Source organism: Microcaecilia unicolor, chromosome 3 (genome assembly GCF_901765095.1).
Source record: "Microcaecilia unicolor chromosome 3, aMicUni1.1, whole genome shotgun sequence".
Lineage (NCBI taxonomy): Eukaryota > Metazoa > Chordata > Amphibia > Gymnophiona > Siphonopidae > Microcaecilia > Microcaecilia unicolor.
The window spans coordinates 29,245,452-29,270,161 of NC_044033.1; the positions used below are offsets into that span (position 1 = coordinate 29,245,452).

General features: G+C 46.2%; 1 protein-coding gene across 1 annotated transcript in view; it reads left to right on the forward strand.

The window, feature by feature from the left end:
- Positions 1-24,710, forward strand: part of CAMKMT (calmodulin-lysine N-methyltransferase) — a 577,957-nt gene that overhangs the window by 531,039 nt on the left and 22,208 nt on the right. Inside the window, exon 9 of the mRNA XM_030195805.1 lies at positions 8,927-8,990. Within this exon, the coding sequence (XP_030051665.1) occupies positions 8,927-8,990 (64 nt within the window). The remainder of the gene's footprint in view (positions 1-8,926; positions 8,991-24,710) is intronic.

Genomic DNA, 24,710 nt, shown 5'->3' on the forward strand with positions numbered 1-24,710 from the left:
CAAACTTAAAAGCAACAAGTTGCAGTATATCAAAAATAAATAACATTGGTTACCAGTAGCTTATAGGGTGAAATTTAAGATCTTGGCTCTGGTATTCAAATTCTTACGTACCCAGCAGCCAGCTTCCTTTTTCAATAACCTGCTACACCATACACCATCATGATGGTTCCACATTAGGAATCACCATTGAGGAAAAAGATTTAAGGGTCATTGTGAACAATACTTTAGAATCTTCTACTCACTGTGCATCTGTAGCCAAAAAAGTAAACAGACTGTTAGGAATTATTAGGAAAGGAATAGAGAATAAATCAAAGAAGACGAATATTGCCACTGTATCATTCTATGATGAGGCTGCACCTTGAGTATTGTGTGCAATTCTGGTCACTACATCTCAGAAAAGATGTGGTGGAACTACAAAAGATGCAGAAAAAGGCGACTAAAATGATTAAGGGTATGGAAGGACTCATATGAGGAAAGACTACAGAGGTTAGGGCTTTTCAGCTTGGAGAAGAGATGGCTGAGGGGAAATATTACTGAGGGCCATATACTCCTGAATGGATTGGAATGATTAAATTGCAGAGGATTGTAAAGATTTGCAGAAGGATCTTGTGAGGCTAGGAGACTGGGCATCCAAATGACAAATGGAATTTAATGTGGGCAAGTATGAAGTGATGCAGATAGGGAAAAATAATCCCATGCACTGAATAACAGGTACAAAATGCAGGGTTTCTGAGTTGGGAGACACCAACCAAGAAGATAAGATATGCTATACTGGGTCAGACTGAAGGTCCATCAAGCCCAGTATCCTATTTCCAACCATGGCCAATCCAGGTCACAAGTACCTGGCAAGATTCCAAAAGAGTAAAAGGTTCTTACATAGTAGATGACGGCAGAAAAAGACCTGCACGGTCCATCCAGTCTGCCCAACAAGATAAACTCACATGTGCCATTTTTTTGTGTATACCTTACCTTGATTTGTACCTGTCTTTTTCAGGGCACAGACCGTATAAGTCTGCCCAGCACTATCCCCGCCTCTCAACCACCAGCCCCGCCTCCCACCACCGGCTCTGGCACAGACCGTATAAGTCTGCCCAGCACTATCCCCGCCCCGCCTCCCACCACCAGCTCTGGCACAGTCTGTATAAGTCTGCCCAGCACTATCCCCGCCTCCCAACCACCAGCCCCGCTTCCCACCACCGGCTAAGCTTCTGAGGATCCCTTCCTTCTGAGCAGGATTCCTTTATGTTTATCCCACGCATGTTTGAATTCCGTTACCGTTTTCCTCTCCACCACCTCCCGCGGGAGGACATTCCAAGCATCCACCACCCTCTCCGTGAAAAAATACTTCCTGACATTTTTCTTGAGTCTGCCCCCCTTCAATTTCATTTCATGTCCTCTAGTTCTACCGCCTTCCCATCTCCGGAAAAGGTTCGTTTGCGGATTAATACCTTTCAAATATTTGAACGTCTGTATCATATCACCCCTGTTTCTCCTTTCCTCCAGGGTATACATGTTCAGGTCAGCAAGTCTCTCCTCATACGTCTTGCAACGCAAATCCCATACTATTCTCGTACCTTTTTTTGCACCGCTTCCATTTTTTTAACATCCTTCGCAAGATACGGCCTCCAAAATTGAACACAATACTCCAGGTGGGGCCTCACCAACGTCTTATACAGGGGTATTAAAACCTCTTTTCTTCTGCTGGTCACACCTCTCTCTATTCTTGGATGCTTTGTGGATAACAAACTGAAATTTTCAGCACAGTAGGCCATGGCTGCTGAAAAGCAAATAGGGATTATTTGAAAATGATGGAGAACAAAACTAAGAATATCATTATGCTTCTGTTCAGATGCCTGGTGTGACCACACCTTAAATATTGTGTGCAGTTCTGTTTGCTCTATCTCAAAAAGAATATAATGCAGCTAGAAAAGGTTCAGAGAAGGGCAACAAAAATGATAATGGAGGTTAGAACTCTTCCCTTATGAAGAGAGGCTAACAGGCCAGGGCTTTGCAACTTGGAGAAAAGAAGACTGAGAGGCAATATAATGGAAGTTTATAAAATTATGGGTAGGATGGAACAGTGGAGGAGTGGCCTAGTGGTTAGAGTGGTGGACTTTGGTCCTGGGGAACTGGGTTCGATTCCCACTGCAGGCACAGGCAGCTCCTTGTGACTCTGGGCAAGTCACTTAACCCTCCATTGCCCCATGTAAGCCGCATTGAGCCTGCCATGAGTGGGAAAGCGCAGGGTACAAATGTAACAAAAATAAAATAGATACTATTGGAGATTCTACATGGAATGTTGCTACTATTGGAGATTCTACTTGGAATGTTGCTACTATTTGAGGTTCTACATGGAATGTTGCTACTATTTGAGGTTCTACATGGAATGTTGCTAGTGGAGGAGTAACCTAGTGGTTAGTGCAGTGGACTTTGATCCTGGGGAACTGAGTTCGATTCCCACTGCAGCTCCTTGTGACTCTGGGCAAGTCACTTAACCCTCCATTGCCCCAGGTACAAATAAGTACCTGTATATAATATGTAAGCCGCATTGAACCTGCTATGAGTGGGAAAGCACGGGGTACAAATGTAAGAAAAAAAATAGGGTGACTCAACACAGTATGTTTCAGCACTGAAAGTGCCTTCTTCAGGAGCCTTGGTAAACGTGTCCGACAATCTTAATTAGTAGTCTCCAGAAATAGACCTTTAAAGAAACATTGTGGTCTTTAAAAAGACCTTTGTTGGGTGTCGAGAAAAATATCACTGGACATCTTTGGTCTGTTTTGTTTGAAGAGCCCGATTCTTTTCCCACTCTTCTCCTGTCCCTGTGACTTTTCGTGGGACATTGTTGTTCTTTCCACTTCTGTGGTTCAGAGTTAAATAGGGAACAGTTATTTAATCTATCAAACAAAACAAACATAAGAGAATACTCTGTGAAACTAAAGACCAGCAGATTGAAAGCAAATAATAATAATAATTATTATTAATATTATAGAAATGTCTTTTTCATGAAGTGCATGATTGAGCTGTCAGGTCTGTTGCTGGAGTCTATTGTCAAGTTCAACAACATAGTAGGATTCAAAAGAAGTTTGGACAAGTTCCTGGAGGAAAAGTACATAACAAATTATTGGCCAGATAGACTTGGGAGAATCATTGCTCATCCTTGGAAATGAACTATGGGAACTAGATCTACTTTTTGGGATCTGCTGCATCCTTACAGCCCAGGCTGGCTATTGAATTTGATTAACCTTAGTCTGACTCAGCATGTGTTTCTTATGCTTTGGATCTAGCAGGTCTTGCTTGAGGGTGTTAATCAAGGACCCATGATAGAGTCAATGGGAGCCTCTTTAGTGGATGCTTTATATAATCTCATTTTTTATAGTCAGGAAGTATGTGGCTACATTGGTAATTATATAACTTCCTGGTTATACAAATGAGATCATATAAAGCTAGATTTTTTGTTGTGTTTTATGGGAGCTTATAGAGCTTTTAGTTATCTGCCTTCAATAATATGATTTGATTATTTTTGCTGAGCTGTTTGTACTTTTTGTAATAATGAATATTGTATGACAGGTTTGACATTTCTTAGGCGTCTTTTTGGACTGATTGTTGATTGGAAGGTGGTGGGGGTGTCAAGAGGATTTCAGGAGAGGGATTTGAAGTATCTGGGGGTGCTGGGGGGAAAGATTGGAAGGACCTGGGGTGTCAGGGGGTATGAGAGAGAGAACAGAAGGGCCTGAGAGTGTTGGAGGGTTAGGGTTATGGATTTGGTATATTGTACTACCTTTCTGTGGTACAACCAAAGTGGTTTTTACATATATTATATGCAGTTACTTTCTCTGTCCCTAGTAGACTCACAAATAAGGAGGGTTAAGTGACTTGCCCAGGGTCACAAGGAGCTGCAGTGGAAATCAAGCCCACTTCCCCGTGTTCTCAGCCCACTGCACTAACCATTAGGCTACTCCTGCATTCCAGGGAAATGTTAGGGAGAGGGTCTGGAAGAACCAGGGGGTTGTCAAGAAGTGTTGAGGAAAAGGACTGGGAGTGCTAGGGAATTTTAGGGAGAGGGATTGGAAGTGGAAGGGGGTGTCAGAGGGGATCAGAAGTGCAGGGGTAGCACAGGAGAAGTTCAGGGGGGGGACCTATTGTGACAACAGCTATGCTACTGGACTGCCGATAGCACGGCTGCACTTACTGTCTTCTCTTGGGGTGACAGAAAGTGCAGCTGTGTTATTAGTCATGACAGCTAGTGCTTGGTACCAACCTATGCACTAGTCGTCATAGGCAACCACTCCTCTGCTTGCCCATCTCATATCCAGCTCTCTCCCACTCCTATGTTAAGCAGCTAGCACTGCTGTAATAGGTCAATGGGTGATGGTAAGGGCTCAGGCAGTAAATAGCCATTCACTACTTTTAATTTAAGCGCACGGCCATTTACTGCCCCCATGTCAAAAAGCCTTTTTTCCCAACCATGGTAAAAAAAAAATGGCCCAGTTTGCGCCAATTCCACACGTCCACACTACCACAGGCCACGTTTTACCACAGCTTAGTAAAAAAGGCTCAAAGTTAGGCAGCAGGGTCATTTGTGCTAAGCTAGTAGCACTCTGTGTGGAACGACCTTTACAAAATACTAGCTTACTCACTCGTCCTCTAGATTGTACACTTGTCTTTAGATTGTTCTCTTGTCTTTTAGATTGTAAGCTCTTTGAGCAGGGACTGTCCTTCTATGTTTAAATTGTACAGCGCTGCGTAACCCTAGTAGCGCTTTAGAAATGTTAGTTAGTTAGTTAGTTAGCACGCATTTCATACCTAACTTTGGGCGCGAGCATTTACACCTGCCAAAAGCTGGTGTAAATGTTGGCGGCCAATTGATGGCAGTTAGGCACACAAATGCAGGTATTCTATAACATTACGCCTAATGTCTGGAAATGCCCCTTACCTGCCCATGCTCCTCTCATAGCCACACCCCCTTTTGAGTTGCGCACTATTGGGGTCCTTTTACTAACGTGCGCTGAAAAATGGCCTGCGGTAGTGTAGGCGTGGCCTAGTGGTTAGGGTGCTGGACTTTGGTCCTGGGGAACTGAGGAACTGAGTTCGATTCCCGGCACAGGCAGCTCCTTGTGACTCTGGGCAAGTCACTTAACCCTCCATTGCCCGCCGCATAGAGCCTGCCATGAGTGGGAAAGCGCGGGATACAAATGTAACAAAAATAAAAAAATTAAATAAATAGGCGTGGCTTTTGGGTGCGCGCAGATCCATTTTCAGCGCACCTGTAAGAAAGGCCTTTTTTAAAATTTTTGCCAAAAATGGACGTGCGACAAAATAAAAATTGGCACGCGCCCATTTTGGGTCCGAGACCTTACCACCAGCCATTGACGTAGCGGTAAGGTCTCGCGTGGTAACCGGGCGGTAATGACCTACGCACGTGAAATGCCACTTGATGCGCGTAGCTGATGCGCATCAGAAAACAAAAAGTCTTTTTCGGATGCGCGCCAAAAATGAAACTACCGCAAGGGCCATGCAGTAACTCCAAATTGGCGCGCGTTGGGCGCACACAGACACCTATGTGGCTTAGTATAAGGGACCTTAAAGAACTTAGGTGCACATGTTATAGTATAGAGCGTAGGACTCATCCATGCGTACGTCCTAATTATTGCAAATTAAGTATCTGACACCAGTAACTGATTATTATTGCCTAATTGGCTAATTAGTTTATATGTAGATCTGCTATCTATGCCCCAAATTGCACACCTAACTGGGGGCGGATGGTGTGCACTCTTTGTGAAAAGTGTTCATTCTTTCAAAAACATACACGTTTTACAAAAGAGTGTGCACTCTCGTAATGAAAAGAAAAAAAATATGAAATTCCCGTAAACAATGTGAAACAAATATTTCAGGCTGCGTGCCCTTAGTATTAACATACTTGTTTTGAAAATTATCCTACTGAAAGTGTTGCTAAAGTATGATTGCCCTTTTACTAAGACATGTAGGCGCCTGTGTGTGTACAGTGCACGTCAAATTAGAACTACCATCCAGCTACTGCGTGCCCCGGGCGGTAATTCTAATTTTGAATCATGTCCAAAACTTTATGTGGCAGTTCTACCGCGTGTCGCCAATCGGGCAGTAATCGGCAGTGTACGCACGCTGATGATTACCGCCCGGTTAACGTGGGAGACCTTACCGCTAAGTCAGTGGGTGGCGGTAAGTTCTCAGGCCCCAAAATGGACGCGCGCTGATTTTTATTTTTGCCACCTGTCCATTTTTGGCAAAAAAAAAGAGGCCTTTTTTGCAGGTGCCCTGAAAAATGGACCTGCGCTCGCCCAATACATGCACCTACAGCAGCGCAGGCCATTTTTCGGCGCACCTTAGTAAAAGGGCCCATCAAAGTAAGAGCTTCCCTGTCCTTTTCCAACCCAAGCAAGCAGTGAGGTCGGAGCTCATGATTTCATGTAAGCCATAATAAAGGCCGCATTATTGTGCACAGACTGAAATCCTAAAACTGATTTTTCAATGAGAACATCTTATACCTCAGTGCGGTTGGTAAACAGTTTTGCAGAAGCTTCTCAAATTACCTCTTTGTCTTTCATCCAGTTTGAGAACTGTGGACGTTGCTGGGCTGCCTTGGCTTTCTGGATATCATTTTCTTCGAGGCGCCTTGGAATCTGAGAAAATTAGCCTATACTTATTTCCTTCCTTTTACGGTCACTGCATTTTTATTGTACTGTTTTCTAAATACCATCTTAGAGTTTTAAGAAGCCCATTGCATTGTGAAGAAAAAGGATAGCACCCAGGGCATAGAACTAAAAGTCAAATGAATTGTAGGCGATGACATTCTTTTTTATATAACGAGCTATTGGGAGCTACATCCATAGCTCCAGTAATCTAGTCACAAATGTATTGAGGGCTATTTTCAAATCCAATTCCTGTATATAAAATCAAATTTTATGTGCAGAATTGGGGCTCTTCAAAATTGTCCACCCTATCTGCAGGTGAACGAATGTGCATAGTTCCATTATGGGGGATATTCTGTATATGGTACCAAACCTTAGGCGCTACTTCTGTGCTGAATTTTTGGCGTGAAAAAAGCTTTCTAAGGCACCGAAACGGGGCAGAAGCGGCAGATCCGTGCAAAAACACACTTATGTGCCCATTTATAGAATAGCATCTGTTTCCTCGTGGATCTGCAAAGGGGACGTGGCCATGGGAAGGGCATGGGCAGGTCAGGGGTGTTCCATAAAAATGCGTGAACTGTTACTGTATTCGGGAGATCCTTACCCAGCTTATGCACCGGGATTTACTCCTGGTTTCATTTGGTGTAACTCCACATGCCCAAAGTTGAACGCGAATCCCCGTATTACTCACTATTCTATAAAGGGCGCTGATCCCAGAATGCCCGTTATAGAACATTGTTAAGTGATGATTTCGGGCCCCATTTACTTAGCCGCGCAAGAGACACGTTAGTGCTTTTAGCGCGCGTGCTAAGTGTGGGTGCCTACACAGCACACGCTGAAAATGCTAGCGCGCCTTAGTAAACAGAGCCTTTTGAGTGCTATTTATAGAGTTCCCCCCCCCCCCCCATGTGCGTAAGTTTACCTATGCCAAAGCTTCTGTTTCCTTTCCACTGCTTAGTTTAAAGCGCAGGAGGGGAGGCATGCATATCAGGAGGGAAGGGAAAAGCAGAACTCCCAACCAGAGATCTTCTCTCTCCCCAAACACACTGACACTGGAAGAAAGGACCAGAGATATGCTAGGAAGGGGATGAGGGGGGGGGGGGGGGGGGACAAGGAAATCAGAGGTGGGGACATTCAAACCTGAAGCCATGTTATTAGTGGCAGGTCAAGGATGTCACCCACCCCCTGCCTTTACTTATATATGAAGGGTAGGGATCCTCCTTACCTAGAACTCTTTAACACAAATCGGAGAAAGTTTTTCTTTACCCAGCGCGTAGTTAGACTCTGGAACTCATTGCCGGAGAAGGTAGTGACGGCAGCTGGCCTTGCTGAGTTTAAAGGGGGTCTGGACAGATTCCTGAAGGAAAAGTCCATTGATCATTATTAAATTTGGGGTTTTTGCCAGGTTCTTGGGGCCTGGATTGGCCGCTGTCGGAGACAGAGTGCTGGGCTTGATGGACCTTTGGTCTTTTCCCAGCGGGGCAGTGCTTATGTACTAACATGTCATTAATGTTATCCCTATCAGGTGGTCAGTTACTAACAATTAGCATGTATTATTGCCATTAACACTTGTTTTCTATTGCAGGGCCCATTTTATATCTGTGGCTCCTCTGATAGATTACATGCCGAATCAGCATTAGCACACACTGTTAGAAATGAGTCCTGCAATGATTTATTTACCTTGTGCACAATAAAATAATAAGACAGTAGTAATATAGTCCCTATATTCTGCAACACAGCAAATTAATGGACCGTATTGACCACTTTTACCCTTTCACCTTTTGCCCTTTACACCCTGTTTTTTTTTTATCCCCCTGTCCTCTACACTATGTTATTTGTATAGTTACCGGATTGGCGACTGCCTTTACGGTTTGATGTTAGCCACATTGAGCCTGCAAATTGGTGGGAAAATGTGGGGTACAAACGTGTTAAATAAATAAATAGATTAAATTCCCATATCCATGTTCTTTACGACCTCTATGAATCAATCTATAAGGAAAAAAGTCAACCCAAATAAAATCATATCTTTTTATGCCTTATAAGGGTTCCTTTTATTATGCTCATCTGATTTTTGTCTGTGGGTTACACTTATGGCAAACTTTTGCGATTATTAATTAGGAAATGCCTCAAAGAAAAACTGTTCCAAGTTTTTCAAGAGTTCATAAACAAGGATAATTAGTCTTGTACTTATCTGCATTAGTATCATTAGAGTTGAAACCCCATTTTTAATCTGGATTCCGCTCTCTTTTCCTTGCCAGCTTGTTCCTGGACCAGTACAGAGCTAGCCTCGTCGATGCAATAAAGAGATTACTCCAGCCCCGTGTGAGTATGCTTCCGTTTTCTCTTGAACGCTGACTTCAGAATAATTAGTCTGTGCACCGTGATTGAGAGAGTAATGGAATGGCAGGATTAATGTCATGTAATACTTTAATACTGATTAGTCCAACTTCAATTGAGTCTTCTAATCTAGCAAGATTCTTTCCTAATCATAAACTAGAAAACTTCTTATACTTGGCCTTCTGATAAGGAACACAGTGGGTAGTAAAATAAATGAAACCGCTTCAAAGATAGCATAAGATTATTTTTATCAAGGGGTTTCTTGAGTATTTTCCTTTGATAACTGTGTCCTCCATATTAAAGCAAAACTAAGATATTGGAAGTTTTGCGGTAGCTCCAGTCTTTTGTAATCCCTTCAGTGGTAACCTTTCTCATCCTTGTGTTTGTAGTACAAGAACATACTTTGCTTTCCCTTTTTTTTTTTTCATTTCTGTTTACATTAAATGAATAAAACACTTTGATATAATCTGCAGCTTAAAACCTGTTTGCTTCGTGAAATAGTCTCTCTGTTTACTTATTATAAATGTTGGAACGCACTGAATCAATGGCACTACATGAAACAGACATTTTAACTCATTTTACCCATTCATTCTGGTAAATAAATCATACAGTAAATACTGAACTTTATTCACTTCGCCTCTTACACTTAGCTAGGAGGGCAGCAGAATCAGAACGTATTATATGTGACAAACAACGAACAACAGGGTGTTAGTACACTAAATTGTTGCACACCGAGTGCTCTGTATGGCACGGAGCAAGCTGATGTTCTATCGGCACCCGGAAGAATACGAAACACTGGTTTAAAACACACCCTGGAGTTTGCTAATGCATTTGTAAAATGCTCTAAACTCTAGAGCTAGTGAGGCCAACTCATCAAAATCTTCAGCAGAAGGAACTTTATTTAAAGCCTTTTTGATTGAATATCTCCGGGTCTCTGTGAACTAGCAATGAGGTATTGCTTCATGCTCTCGTGGCTACGACAAATTTTAATTCCTCTGTTTCAGTGTAAACATGGGAGTCAGCCAGGCACAAGGAAACAGAAGTCTGACTGGACTTTTGTGATAAGTCCAAATTTTTGCTGTTGAGCATAAAATCAGGATTACCACTGTCAGGGCAAATTATTTAAAGCGGGGCAGGCAAACTATATCTTTGTGAGCCTGAACAGGCCTGCTGCTTATTATCGATTAAAAAGTGTAAACAGCGTGCAAAGGCCCTCCCACAGCCTGTCATCAGCTACCTGAGGCCCAGTAGTGTATCTAGGACTGGATGGGCCCCCTGAACACCATCACTTGCAAGGTAGGGGGAGCACAAAGATGCACATTTCCTAAAGCTAGTATATTACAATTAAGAAATTCAGAAACATAACTTTTTTTTCTACCTTTGTTGCCTGAACATTGCTTTAGTCCTGGTGTCTCTCTTCTGCTTTTTTTCTCTCTCTTTTCTTAGCTCTCTCCAATGTCTCCTGTCCTTTTGATGTTTCTGCTGTATGTTCAGCTTTCATCTTCTCTGTGAGAGTCTTATACTGAGGCAAACATAAGCAATCCATCTATTTACCCATTCAACTAATCATTAACAACAATCAGTGGCGTAGGAAGGGGGGGGCGGGGGGGCGGTCCGCCCCGGTTGCACGCCGCTGGGGGGTGTCGGCTCCGCGCTGGTGCACTGCCCTCTCTGCCCCGGAACAGGTTACTTCCTGTTCCGGTACAGAGAGAGCAGTGAACCAGCGCGGAGCCGACACACCCCAGCAACGTGCAGTCGGGGCGGATCGGCCCTCCCGCCCGTCCCTCGCTGCAGGTATGCGCTCCGGGGGGGGGGGAGAGATGCGCCGTGCTGCACCCGGGGGGGGGTGCGCAGCGGCGACTCGCCCCGGGTGTCAGCTCCCCTTGCTATGGCTCTGACAACAATGACTCAGAAAATATTTCCTACCAACCTTCTCACCCTCCATGCTCTTCCCAACTTCTCCGTTATCGCCCCACCTCCTTATCTATCCCTATCCTTTCTCTGACACCTCTTCTATCCCATCTACTCCTTGTTTATTTGTCCTATCACATACCTCCTTTGTTGATTCTGATACTATTGTATTCTCTTGTTACTATGTAAGCCACATTGAGCCTGCGTTGAGCGAAAAAGCGTGGGGTACAAATCAAACATATAAATGGCAAGAGGCGTACTCACTCGCAAATGCGCAGTAGAGACCCTCTCTGTCCCGCCCCGCGTCAATACGTGATGACGGGGGCGTGACAGAGAGCGCACCTGCGAGTGAGGGAACCGCCGTCGCCACCGCTCCCCCCCCCAGGGTTGCCGCTACCGCTCCCCCCCCCCCCCCCCACCCACCCGGAGTCACCGCCGCCACCCACCCTCCACCCGGCCCGTGTACCTGGCTTCACTATTCAAACCGCCGGAACGCAGCACACAGCTCATCTGAGCTGCCGTTGGCCTTCCTTACCTGCCTGTGTCCCGCCCTCGCCGACGTTACGTCACACGAGGGCGGAACACACGCAGAGAAGAAGGAAGGCCGACGGCAGCTCAGATGAGCTTTGTGCTGCGTTCCGGCGGTTTGAATAGTGAAGCCAGGTACACGGGCCGGGTGGAGGGGGGGAGGGGCGGCGGTGACTCCGGGGGGGGGGGGAAGAGGCGGCGGCGACCTATCTGGGGCGGGCCTTTCAAACCCCCCCCCCCCCTTCCTTTACTAGCCCGTTTTTACGGGCTCAACGGCTAGTGTAATAAATAAATAAGACGCGCTGGCGTTTTTAGCACACACTAAATGCTAACGTTTAGCACGTGCCTATTTTTAATACACGCTAAAGACACCAGCGCGCCTAAGTAAAAGACCCCCTGTGTGTCCCTATCTGCCCTGTCCAGCGTCTCCCCCCTGTGTCCCTGTCCATATCCCTGTCCTCCCCCTATGTTCAGCATCTCTCATCTGTGTCCCTTTCCCTCCCTTTGTTTCCAGTTTTGCCCCTCTGTGTCCCTGTTTCCTCCACAGCCTTCCCTATATTGAGCTTCTTTCTTCTCTTCCTCCTGCAGCCCACCCTTGACCCCTCACTTCCTCCCTCTGTTGATCCATTATTTGTCTCCCCTCTCTCCTCTGTTCCAGTCTCGCTTTCTCTTCTCTCTGCCCCCTTCCCCCCAGTCCGACAAATCGTTTAAAAGGCACTAAAGTTTCATGGTTTGGAATAAATAAGTAAACCTGAAACCCACATATCCAAACCATAAAATATTTGTTTTTCAAAAACTCATTGTGGATAAGCCTAAGTCATATTCACTTGAAAATAAAATACATTTTTTTTAAATGACCATCAGAAGCGGTACATAAAGGTTCTAACAAACCATTGCACCAATGTGCTCCAAACTGCTATATTCTTCACTGGTCATTTCTTTTTTACTTATTTTCTTACTTTAAATCAATATTCTTCAAATCTCTCATATCTCATTCTGAACTTGTCTTTTCTGTTAATAATAGCAATTGCTATATCACAATATGTGCAAACGAACAGTCTGTCTGCCCCCCCCCCCCCCTTCAAGTCTTCAAGTCTAGCATCTCTCCCCCTTTGCCTCCCTCCTAGCCAGTTCGGCATCTGTCCATCTCTCTCCCCCATGCCCTGATCCAGCATCGCTCCAGTTCTCCCCCTGCCGGACCTCCACACACTGTGGTGTAGGTCGTGGCAGAGACAGCCTGAAAGCTGCCGGTGGAGCCTTTCCTCAGCCGCTTCCCGCCCACAGGAAATTGCATCAGAGAGGCGGGACATGGCAGAGGAGAGGCCCTGCCAGCCAATGTGGCAGCTTTCAGGCTGTGTCTGCTGCGATCCCCGCTGCAGTGTGTGGAGACCCAGCTGGTGTGAAGGAAGCGATGCCAGACCCGGGTGTCAGGAGGAGGGGATCGGGTACGTACAGCTTCAGGCAGCTTTGGGCATTTTGTCAGGCTCACCCCTGCTGAGGTCTGCCACTGATGCAGGCTCCACTGCAGCCTGTAAAATGTGATCATTCTGAGTTGCATTATGGTTTATATATCTCATATACTGCTCTTAACACATTGTACAAGCAAAGTGGTAAACAACATGCTATAAAATCAATAAAAATACAGAAAGGAACACCAAAATTTAAAGGATAGGAAAGGACCAAAACAAATGCAAATAACAGGTAAAACAAAGTAAAATTAAGTGAAAAGTAGAAAGATAAAATGAAATAAAAGAAAAAGGAAGACAGACCTACTTTTAATAATGTAGAAATACCTGCTGTTTCAGAGTGATAATATGATAGAAGCTGCAACAGGATCCACGTCTGCAGTGGTCCACTGGCTGAGCTTTGTGGGCCATTTACAATTATTTTTTACTGATGCTAGACAGCAGGCATAAGGGCTGTATTGGGAGTGATGACTAAGTTGGAGGAACCCCCTTTCCACTCCTCAGACCAAAGACTGTTCTGGCCAGTGCTTTTTTTGTGCCGGTACGCACTGGTACAGCGTACCGGCACCTTTTTTGTGAGATCCGACTCACCCATAGGCGCCAACTCCAGAAGTTTGCTCCCTCCCTCCGAGTTCCAGGGTCGTCGTCCTTCCCTCCGAGTTCCAGGGTCGTCGTCCCTCCCTCCGAGTTCCAGGGTCGTCGTCCCCTCCCTCTGAGTTCCAGGGTCGTTCCCCCTCCCTCCGAGTTCCAGGGTTGTCCCCCCCTCCCTCCGAGTTCCAGGGTCGTCGTCCCTCCCTTCAAGGTCCAGGCCCCCTCCCTCCAAATTTTAAAAGTCATCTTGACATACCTCGTCAGGGTTACAGCGGCCAGCGGCAGCGATAAAAAGCGTGCAGGCTCGGCGCTTACTTCAGTTTTCCATTCTCTCTCTGACAGCTCTGGTCCCACCCTCATTTCCTGTTTCTGCAAGGGCGGGACCAGAGCTGAGAGAGAGAGAAGGGAAAACTGAAGTAAACGCCGAGCCTGCAAGCATTTTATCGCTGCTGCCAGCCGCCGTAACCCCGACGAGGTAAGTCAAGATGACTTTTAAAATTTGGAGGGAGGGGGCCTGGACCTCGAACTCGAAGGGAGGGAGGAAGGGAGGGATGATGACCCTAGAACTCGGAGGGAGGGGGGACGACCCTGGAACTCGGAGGGAGGACCCTGTGGGAGAGGGGGCCCTGTGGGATAGGGAAGGAAGGAGGGGGGAGGACCCTGTGGAACTGGGAGGGAGGGAGGGGGAGAATCCTGTGGAACTCGGAGGGAGGAAGGGGGAGGACTCTGGAACTCGGAGGGAGGGAGGGGGGACCCTGGAACTTGGAGGGAGAATCGCTGGACATGGATGGGAGGAGAGGGCAGGGGAGAGAGGAGAAATGCTGGAAATGGATGGAGAGGAGAGCAGGAGATAGAGGAGAATTGCTGGACATGGATGGCTGGTGGAGTTGGCGGGGAGAGAGGAGAAATGCTGGACTTGGATGGAGGAGAGAGAATTATTGCTTTATATGGATACAGGGGAGGGAAGAGAGAAGAGAAGTGCTGGACATGGATGGAGGGGAGGAAAGAAAAAAAGAAGAAGATGCACATGAATGGAGATGAGGGAAAGGGAAGAGAGGAGAAAAACTGCACATGGATGGAGAAAATAGGCAAAAGCTGGATCCACATTATACCTCCTCCAGTCAATTCCACGGAGGAGGACCCAGCTTTCCCTTATGGATGTAGGGCAAGAAATGAAGAAGAAAGGAGGAAAGTAAAGAAATATATAGAAGGAAGCCCTGGAAACGGAGTTCAGAGAACAGAGAGAGAGAGCAGCAGAATCAGAGACTGGGACCAATATGGATAGAAAAACAAAGTCACTAGACAAAAAGGTAGAAAAAATCATTTTATTTTCATTTTAGTGTTTGGAATATGTCCAATTTGAGAATTTACATCTGCTGTCTTATTTTGCAGTGTGTATACTGGAGCTGTAACAGCTTACAGAAATTATTTATAATGAAAAAAATCACATCATTTTTTTCTCCTATACTAGTATAATATTCTCAATGATGTCTGTTTATATGCGCCATGGCTGGTATAAGGGGTGTGGCTATAATCAGGGTGGAGCCATATGTGGTAACCCTGCCCATAATGTGTACCGACACCTTTTTTTCTACAAAAAAAGCACTGGTTCTGTCCCTCTAACACATAGTAACATAGTAACGTCAGAAAAAGACCTGTACGGTCCATCTAGTCTGCCCAACAAGATAAACTCATATGCACTACTTTATATGTATACCTGACCTTGATTTGTATGTACCATTTTCAGGGCACAGACTATGGAAGTCTACCCTAAACTAGCCCCGCCTCCCAACCACCGGTGCTGCCACCCAATCTCCGCTAAGCTTCTGAGATTAGTAACCTCCTTGAAGATTCGCCATGGAAAGAGGAGAATAGAGAATCGCAGCGCTGGGTTATGGCTGGTGATCGCTGCAGTGTACTGTAAGCAGCAGCGGCTGTCAAAACAAAGACGCGCTCCAGTCTTAAGGTCGTACTTGGATCCCGGGGATCCTGCAAAACCGTCCCCCCAATGGAAATAACCCTGGACAAATACAAACAAATTTCTCAATATTGGGGTGCTCAAGCACCCTCAGAGTCAGCTCCTATGTTAGTGAAGGTGTTAGAAGCTGAATAGGGTATACACACATTCAATATTTAAAAGAAAAAAGCACTATACATTTAAAGGTGAAAAAATTCAATTCCGTGCAGAAAACGGTAAAGTGCTCAGATTTCTTACAGGATCAGGGTCTTCTCAGGTCCCTCCAGGGTGGGCTCTTTTCTACACAAGGTCTCTGTGAGGGTCTTCCAGCAGAAGGGCCGCTTCCCCAGCTCCTGCCCACTCTGGATACGCCGGAGGATCTTACAGGCGGCCAGGGACCCCCAGGAACCAGACATGAGAACGTGCAGCAAAAGGTAGGAGGGCTGATCAAAGCAGACGAGCAGGAGAGTTCCCTGTCCCTCCATCCCCAAGGCCGCACAGGGTAGAGGGAGCGCCGACTTTCATTTCAAAGCCTCCTCCGATATAGTCTCTACCGCCCCACATGATCCAACCAGGACGTGCTGAAAACAAAGTACCACACTCTCACCATAAAAAAAAGATAACCATCCGTGGGCAAATATCGACTCCCTGAGACTTTTTCTCCAGAGACAGTCACAACTCCCAATGCGGCCCTCGGACCAAAAGATTTTTCCACCCCAATCTTTTTACAAAGGCACACTAGGGTTTTTATTGCATTCTAAGAAATAAGCGTGCGCTAAACACTATGGAAGTCTCTAGCGTGTTGAACAGTTATGGATGGACCAATGTATCTATATGGTATCATTCAGGACCTTGCACTCTCATACCCCCAAATTCTATATTTGGCATCTTAAGTTGTGCACACTAATTTGGCTGTATGACCAATTGTACACAATTTAATTGATTGACAAGCCAATCAGTGCTGATAATTGCTACTTAACAATCAGTTAGCAGCACTAATTGGCTTTAATTAGAATTAACGCACACAACTTTCTAGGCATATTCTATAACGCAGTGAGCATAAATTCTATTGTGTGCAGTGAAAAAGGGGACGTGGCCTTGGTTGTGGAATGGGCAAGTTGTGGGCATTTCAAAAAACTATGCACACTATCATAGAATACACTCGATCTGCGCCTAACTAAGGCTCAGGTATTTAGGCCTCGTTTTAGGTGGCCTAAATGGGTGTGCACCTAAATTTTAGTCATAAGAATGGCATGTGTGCATATTCTATAATCTACTCCTAAATTTAGGAGTAGTTTATAGAATCATGCTAACTGCGTGCCCCCCCCCCCCCCCCCCCCATAAGCTTCTGCTACAAGTGTTTCCTTCATGATACATTTACTATTTGGAAAATGACATATTTATTTTATGATATAACAGTAATATGATACAAAATCTTGATTACTTAGGAATCCTTCCCACTGCTAATTAGTGTTGTGATGATAAGAAGCAAACGTAGGCACTATAGGCTGTTAGCGCCATACTAGCGGCTGCGTTTGCTACCACTCCATGATCAGTGCCCCCAAGCACGTAAAACAATGTACTCATGGGCTCTGAACACAACTAGCATGCAAATACATGCAAAACAGGGCTCTTAGCGCAAATAGCATGCAAATGCATTCTAAACCTATTCATCCCCAATGATCAGCGACCATAGTGCCAGAGACTGGCTCGCTAGCTCGGAGCTGGCGTTAGGGTTTGCAGACCATTGGTGAGGAATGGTGAGCCCTGTCCAGCATGCATTTGCATACTAGCAGGCCCCCATTCCCCCCAATGAAGCAACCCCCCCCCCCCCCCCCCCCCCAGGAACTGACAACCTCTCCCTCCCAAGAACCGACGACCCCCACCCCAGCGACAGAGGGCTGGAGGTCCAGCAGACCTCCGGTCCCCCCGATTCCCCCCCCCCCCAAACACAGGTTCAGGGAGGGCTGGAGATCCAGTGGGTCAGAAGAACTCGGGAAGGACCTAGGGACATCTCCACAATGTCTAGGTTTAGAAGGGTTCCCGGTTTCCTGGGACATCGCTTAGCATAATCTCCCAGGACCACACATTAAGACAGAGGTTTTGTGCTCTCTGACATCTTTTCTCCTCCTCTGAAAGTTGAGATTGGCCTATTTGCCTGGGGACCTCTTCCTCCAGGGTGGCAGGAGACGCTAGTATCTAAGTCTGAGGAATTCTGAAACTGGGGCATTGATCACATAGAGTGGTGTTTACCTCCACATTCCTTAGCCCTTTCTTGAAAGTTGATGTCCACCTTGATGCATATGGAAACAGGTCATCCAAACTGGTGGAGGCTAAGATACCGGGTAAACCGGAGATAGTACCACTGGAGAGGATCCTGGAGGCAGATTCAGTCCTGTAGGGCCTGTGGTTGGCATCACCGCAAGTTGAGCACAGACACTCTGAAGGGTTTCCGTAATCTGCTGAAGTTGAGTCCGTTGCTGCTGGAGAGGTCCTGGAGACGCTGGAGGTGGTCCATGCAACTGGTCAGGTCCTGAACAGAATCAGAAAGTTACTGGAGCTGAAGGGCCAGTTGCTGGAGCAGATGCAAGGTGGGTGACTCGCCTTTGCAATCTGTCATGACTCGAGGTGAACCCTGGGCTGCAGCCAAGTTGATGCTACCTAGTCAACCCGAAGGCTGGCTATGCCCCAACTGTCGGCGAGCAAGATGCCTGGACAAGACTGGACTAAAGACAAGGCTGGAGCTTGTAGACAGGACTGGAGGTGGAAGACAGAGATGGAACTGGGAGGCAAGGCTGAAACAAGGCAAGAACATGAAGCAGGAGCAGGGGTAGAACAAGACACAGGCAGGAACAGGAGACAAATTGGAACAAGGCTGCAACACACACTAGACAACTCTAGGAGACCAGTTGTAAAGGCACTGGCTGAGAGTCAGGAACTTCCTTATATACTACCAGACAGGAAGTGAAGACATCAGCCAGTACCCTCTTGCAGGGCTATAAAGGAAGTAAACAGATCCTTCTTGGTACGGAATGATGCTAGAGATCACAGAGAACAGATGAGGGATGTGACACATTTGACCTAATCAGTGAAATTTGAGGTTTGTGATTTTAGGTCATTGCTTCCAGTTCATAACCATGTTCTTCAGGTTATTGATGGCAGCAAGGACCTTCTCCAAGATCATGGTGGTGGTTGTAGCTTTTTAGAGGCAACAGAGTATCAGGGTTTATCTGTATCTTGGCAATTGGCTAATTGAAGCTTCCTCCTTTGCAGACAGCAAGACCACGACTACTTCAGTCGTCCACGTGTTACAGTCATTAGGAAGGATGTTCAGTCTGACTGTTTGGTCCTTGGAATACCTATAAGTGCTCTTCGACACAGAGCAGGGGAATTTAAACTGATGTAGCAGATTTTGCTCCTCCTTCATCAGAGCAGGACTCGTGCATGGGATCATGTCCAGGTATTGGGCTCAATGACAGCCACAGTGGAAGTGGTTGCATGGGCACAGGCACACACATGCCTGCTTTAGATATCTCTGCTCTCCCAAAAGTACAACATTCACATTCCATGGACCATGGAGACCAGACGCAGTATTCAATGGTGGCTGTCAGTATGCAATCCGGGTGAAGGAGTCCCATTGTCCATAATACACTGGTAAGTAGTCACTACAGATGCCAGTCTCTTGGGCTGGGGCACACATTATCAGAGTCATGTGGCACATGGAACATGGTCTCAGATGGAAGCAATCAATCATCTGGAGCTCAGAGCAATCCAGCTTGCGCTAAAGTCCTTTATGCAGTTTCTAGGTTTGGCCCCAGTCAGAGTGTTCTCTGACAATGTGACAGTTGCCATTTGGCAATGAACGCCTCCTTGCTAATGAGCTGGGCAGAGAAGAATCTCCAATGCTCGTCCATGGCACACATTGCAGGCACTCTGAATGTGCAGGTGGATTATTTTCTTTCCATTAGTCCTTCATACTGTTCTAGAAGTCTTCCTGTGATTTCTGGCCTTCCTTTTACTATATAAAAGTTGGAATATTCCCATTGTTCAGGTTTCTCTTTGCTTTTGGGCTCTCTCTACACTCATTTTTGAGGAGTATGTGAGTGTTTTCAATTCTTTTAAAATTCAGTGTGTTCAGATTGTTGTTGTCATTACGTAAATACTGAAGAGCTGTGGAGCTACGCAGGGCTTTGTAAGTCACCGCTTAGTTCTGTGTTCTCTATCTCCACCTGCTGGTCGATAGGCACAACTACCCACAAGTTCTGGAACAGTGTAAAGGACTGATGGAAAGATAATTATCAGATGAGATATCATTTCTCCTTAATGAGTTAGATCTAAAAATAGAATTAGTGGCATGCCGAGACACAAATCTGATCTGAAGTGCCTGGGCTCAGGATTGTTCAGAAGTGGTTGATGTACTGAGGTGGCACTCATTGTTCTGGTATTAATGGGGAGCCTTCTTCTGAAGCACAGCATCAGAGCCCCGTGATATTGGGCTGCCATGTTGTTCAGATGGTGGGAGCAATTTCCAAACTGCCTACATTACAGCAAAATCTACAGATAGTTTTTATTCAGGGTCTTTTTACATTACGTTATGTAAGATTCTTATATGCTGCAACTACCCAAAAGGGGTTCAGTGCGGCTCACAAATAAAAGAGACAGGCAGACCCTGTGAACTAACAGAACAAATTTAAACTAAAAATAATTCCCTATGCCACTTTAGACTTAAAAATAGACTATACAATAATCCCTTTTATCGGTACCGCAGTAAAATAGATTTTCAAAGGGAAGTTACATATTGGGATGTGTGTTTTGTAGTGCACATTCCGTTATCAATGTGAGTTGCCATTAAGCTGTGTTATTTTATCAATGTGGGCTACTGTTAAGACGTTACTTTATTGTCTCATTGCATAAAATGGGACCTGTGGTAAATAGCATAACATGTCTTAACAGCAGGGCTTTTTTTGAGGGGGTACTGAGTACCGGCACCTTTTTCATTGTCTGCTAAAATTGACCCATGGCCCCAAGTTTTAATGAAAGAGTTCATTCTCTACACACCAATTCTGCCTTGTCATAGGTTCTGTGACTGGTTGCAGGGGGCCTGGCTACTGTGAAATGGGTCCCTCAGTGATCACCCCACCCGTGAAGGGTGGCCTGGCATTTGAGTACCGGCACCTATTTTGTTAGAAAAAAATGCACTGCTTAACAGTAACCCATGTTACTACTACTAATCATTTCTATAGCACTATTAGACAGAGACAACGCTGTACACATTATATGCAGGTACTCTGTCTGTCCCTAGAGGGCTCAAAATCTAAGTTTTTTTTGGGGTGGGGTTTGTACCTGGGGCAATAGAGAGTTAGTGACTTGCCCATGGTCTCAAGGAGCTGCTCTGGGAATTAAATCCAGGTTGCCAGGATCAACGACCGCTACACTAACCATTAGGCCACTCTTCCACTCCACTATTGATAACTATTGCCTCTAAACCATACTATTTTAGCACAGATCCCATTTTATGCAGTTAGACCTAGTTACTAATAACTTGGATTAAAAGTAAAATAACACATCATCAGGGCCGGTCCAAGGGTCTCTGGCGCCCCCCTGCAGACTATGAGTTGGCGCGCACGGCAGCCCCCCCCCCCCCCGCATCTCCTTTCTCTCTTCTCCCACCCTGCCCCTGTCCAGCAATTCTTCTTCGCCCCCATTTCCCTCCCATTTATGGCCACCTGTCCGCCCTCTTCTCCCCCCCCCCCCAACATCCCCCTTTTTCTTCCCTGCGTGGTTTAAGTCTTTTTTAATTTACCTCCGTCCCAGCAGCCGTGTCATTTGAAAGCCCTGCCCCGTCTTTAGCCTTCCCTCCCTTCGTGAGTTCGTTCCCTCAGAGTCCCGCCCTCGAGGAAATGACGTCAGAAGGCAGGACTCTGCGGAACGAACTTACGAAGGGAGGGAAGGCTAGAGACGGGGCTGGGCTTTCAAATGACGCGGCTGCTGGGACGGAGGTAAATTAAAAAGATTTAAAGCCCCAAGGGTGGTGCGGTATGGCGGCGCCCTTGAAGGCAGGCGCCCCCCTGCAGTGCTTACCCCACTTACCAGGGCCGGTCTTAGCAAGTTTGGAGCCCTGTGCAGACCAATTTGGTGGGGCCCCATCCTAGCCCCACCCCGCCCTAGCCCTGCCCCAGCTCCACCCCATTGATTATTACATTTTTAGAACATTTTTTTATTTATGAAATTTCAAATAAAGACAAATGAAGCTAAATTTGTACAGAAAAACTGATTGAAATAATAAGCACAATGCTATCATGAACCCCCCCCCCCCCCCAGAAATTATTCAGTTCAAGTCCACTACAATTAGTAGTTCCAAGTCTCATAACCCCGGGGGGTCAGAGGTGCGGACACACAATCTCTCCACTGCAAAACACTATACACAAACTTGTGCAAAAACACACTCATAACCTTACCAAACCATAACAGCACTAATTCCAAGGACAGGACGAGCTACAACCTTATGTGTGGAAAGGCAGAACTGTAATTACACTAGGCTCTAAAACACCATTACACTACCTCGTGAAAAAAAAAAAAAAAAAAGGGCTGCAAATACTACATGCTAGCAGGACACTGCACCTTGATCATACATGAAAAACACATGACACAACAGAAATGAAGGCAAAATACTGAACTGGAAAGTTACCTCAAGGAGTCAGACTCAGCATGCAGCAATACTAGAAAAATTGAAACTTACATGCAAAATATCACAGATGCACATTTCCAAAAGTTGACATATTCCAATTAATACATTCTGAATAAAATACTTTTTTCTACCTTTGTTGTCTGACCATTTAGTTTTTCTATTCACTTTGGTCCCAGTGTCTTCTGTTTTATGCAGTGTCTTCTTTCCATTTGATATTTTTTTCTCTCACCATGTCCACCATCCTCCTGTGTCCTGTCTACCATCTGTAGCCCTGTCCCTATCCTTTCTCCAGTTTCAGCATCTGCCTTCAAAGCGTTCTGATCCAGCCCTTAAATTCAGCAATTTCCCCTCCATCCATGTGCATCTACTTTCCTCCCCTCCCCTACATCCATGTCCAGCATTTCTCCTCTCTCCCTTCCCCTCCATCCATGTGCATCTCCTTCCTTTGTCTTTCCTTTCCTCCATTCCATATCCAGCAATTCTCCTCTCTCCCCTGCCCTCCCCTCCTCTCCCTGGGCCCTGCCCTCCCATCCATGTCCAGCAATTTTCCTCTCTCCCTGGGCCCTGCCCTCCCATCCCATCCATGTCCATCGATGCTCCTCTCTCCTCTTCCCTCCTCCATCTATCCAGATCCAGCAATTCTCCTCCCTCCCCTCCATGTCCAGCAATTTTCCCCTCTCCCTGGGCCCTGTCCTCCCATCCATGTCCATCGATGCTCCTCTCTCCCCTTCCCTCCTCCATCTATCCAAATCCAGCAATTTTCCTCCCTCCCCTCCATGTCCAGCAATTAATCCTCTCTCCCTGGGCCCTGCCCTCCCATCCATGTCCATCGATGCTCCTCTCTCCCCTTCCCTCCTCCATCTATCCAAATCCAGCAATTTTCCTCCCTCCCCTCCATGTCCAGCAATTAATCCTCTCTCCCTGGGCCCTGATCTCCCATCCATGTCCATTGATCAATGCTCTCCTCTCTCTCCATCCCTCCCGCTCCCATGTCCACCTGCCCGCCCTCTTCTCTTCAAATCTTCAAGTATTTAAATTTACCTACATTGCAGGCAGTTTGGCAGCGTCAGTGAAAACGCTGTCTGATGTCCCACCAGCCTTCCCTTCGCTCGTTCGTTCCCTCAGTGCCCTGCCTTCTTCTGACGTCATTTCCTTGGGGGCAGGACACTGAGAGGGAACGAACGAGCGAAGGGAAGGCTGGTGTGACATCAGACAGCATTTTCACTGACGCTGCCAAGCTGCCTGCAACGGAGGTATATTTAAATACCGCCGGAGCGCCGGGAATCGGGAGCGAAGGAGGCTGACTGAGGCGCGCCGCGCGGGGTCCCCTTAAGCGCGAGGCCCTATGCGGTCGCCTCGGCCTAAGACCGGCCCTGTTGCTTACCGAGTTTGACCGGCCCTGCACATCATAATGGTAGTCCATATTGATAACCTTCCCCTTCAGTTAGCAAATCTTAAAAAATTTAGTGCATGCTAAATTGACTTAAACTAATCCAAAGAAAGAAAAGACAAGCAATCCCGCAAAACAGCACAAACAAAGCAAGGAGTGGGAATGACCAGGGCAATGAGACAGGAAGCAATATTGTCTTTACTTCAGACATCCACAAAAAGTGGCAGAATTTAATCATTAGTCAGTCGTACATTCACTGATGCATGGACTCTACGTGGTCCGTGTTTCAGCCTATGCCTTCATCAGGAGTCCAGACATGACAGCCGCGAATGTTCGAACTTCTATCAGTGAGACTAGCGCTAAGCCTGAAAAGCGTAGTGCAATCTGACGCCAAAAGCTTGAAGGAATGAGGAAATCTGCTCACATACCAGCAAGCATGCTAAAATATTTAAAGGTGCCTTGATTTTTTTTTTTTTTTCATTTAAACAAATGTGTAAAATAACAAAAAAAAAAGTCTGAAAAAGTCCAGAATGAAATTAAACTTTTTAAAAAAAATGTACATCCCTACTACACATATAGGGAGTCCTTTTACTAAGATGCAATAACAGATTTAGCACGCACTAAATGGTAAGATGCCGATAGAAATATAATGGGCATATTATTATTTAGCGTTCGCTAAATCCAGTAGAAAAAGAACTACATAGTTTGTGAAAACTACCATATGTACAAAGTAAAATGTAATGAACACATTTTAGTTACCTTCTCTGACCTAAACACATCCCGTAAGCATGCCTCCTCCTAATATAGCTAACAGCGTGCATGATATGGAACCCTGCACACAGGGGCGGCCCGACCATTAGGCCACCTGAGACGGGGGCCTCAGATGGCACTCTTTAGGAGCGGCATCTTGGGGGGGGGGGGCAGCTTTGTGGTGTTTTACCTGGTTACGGTGACGTTCCAAACCCGGTAGCGATTCCCAATACATTGCTCTTCCGCCGCCGGCACTCGCCTCTGCCCTTTACTGCGGCCACCTGAAGTGACTTCCTGTTTCACCCTGGCAGCAGCAGTAAAGGGAAGAAGCGGGTGCTGGCAGCGGCAGGGCAGCATATGGGAATCGCTGCCAGTGCCGGATTTGGAAAGTCACCGTGACCAGGTAAAATGCCCGGGGGGGGGG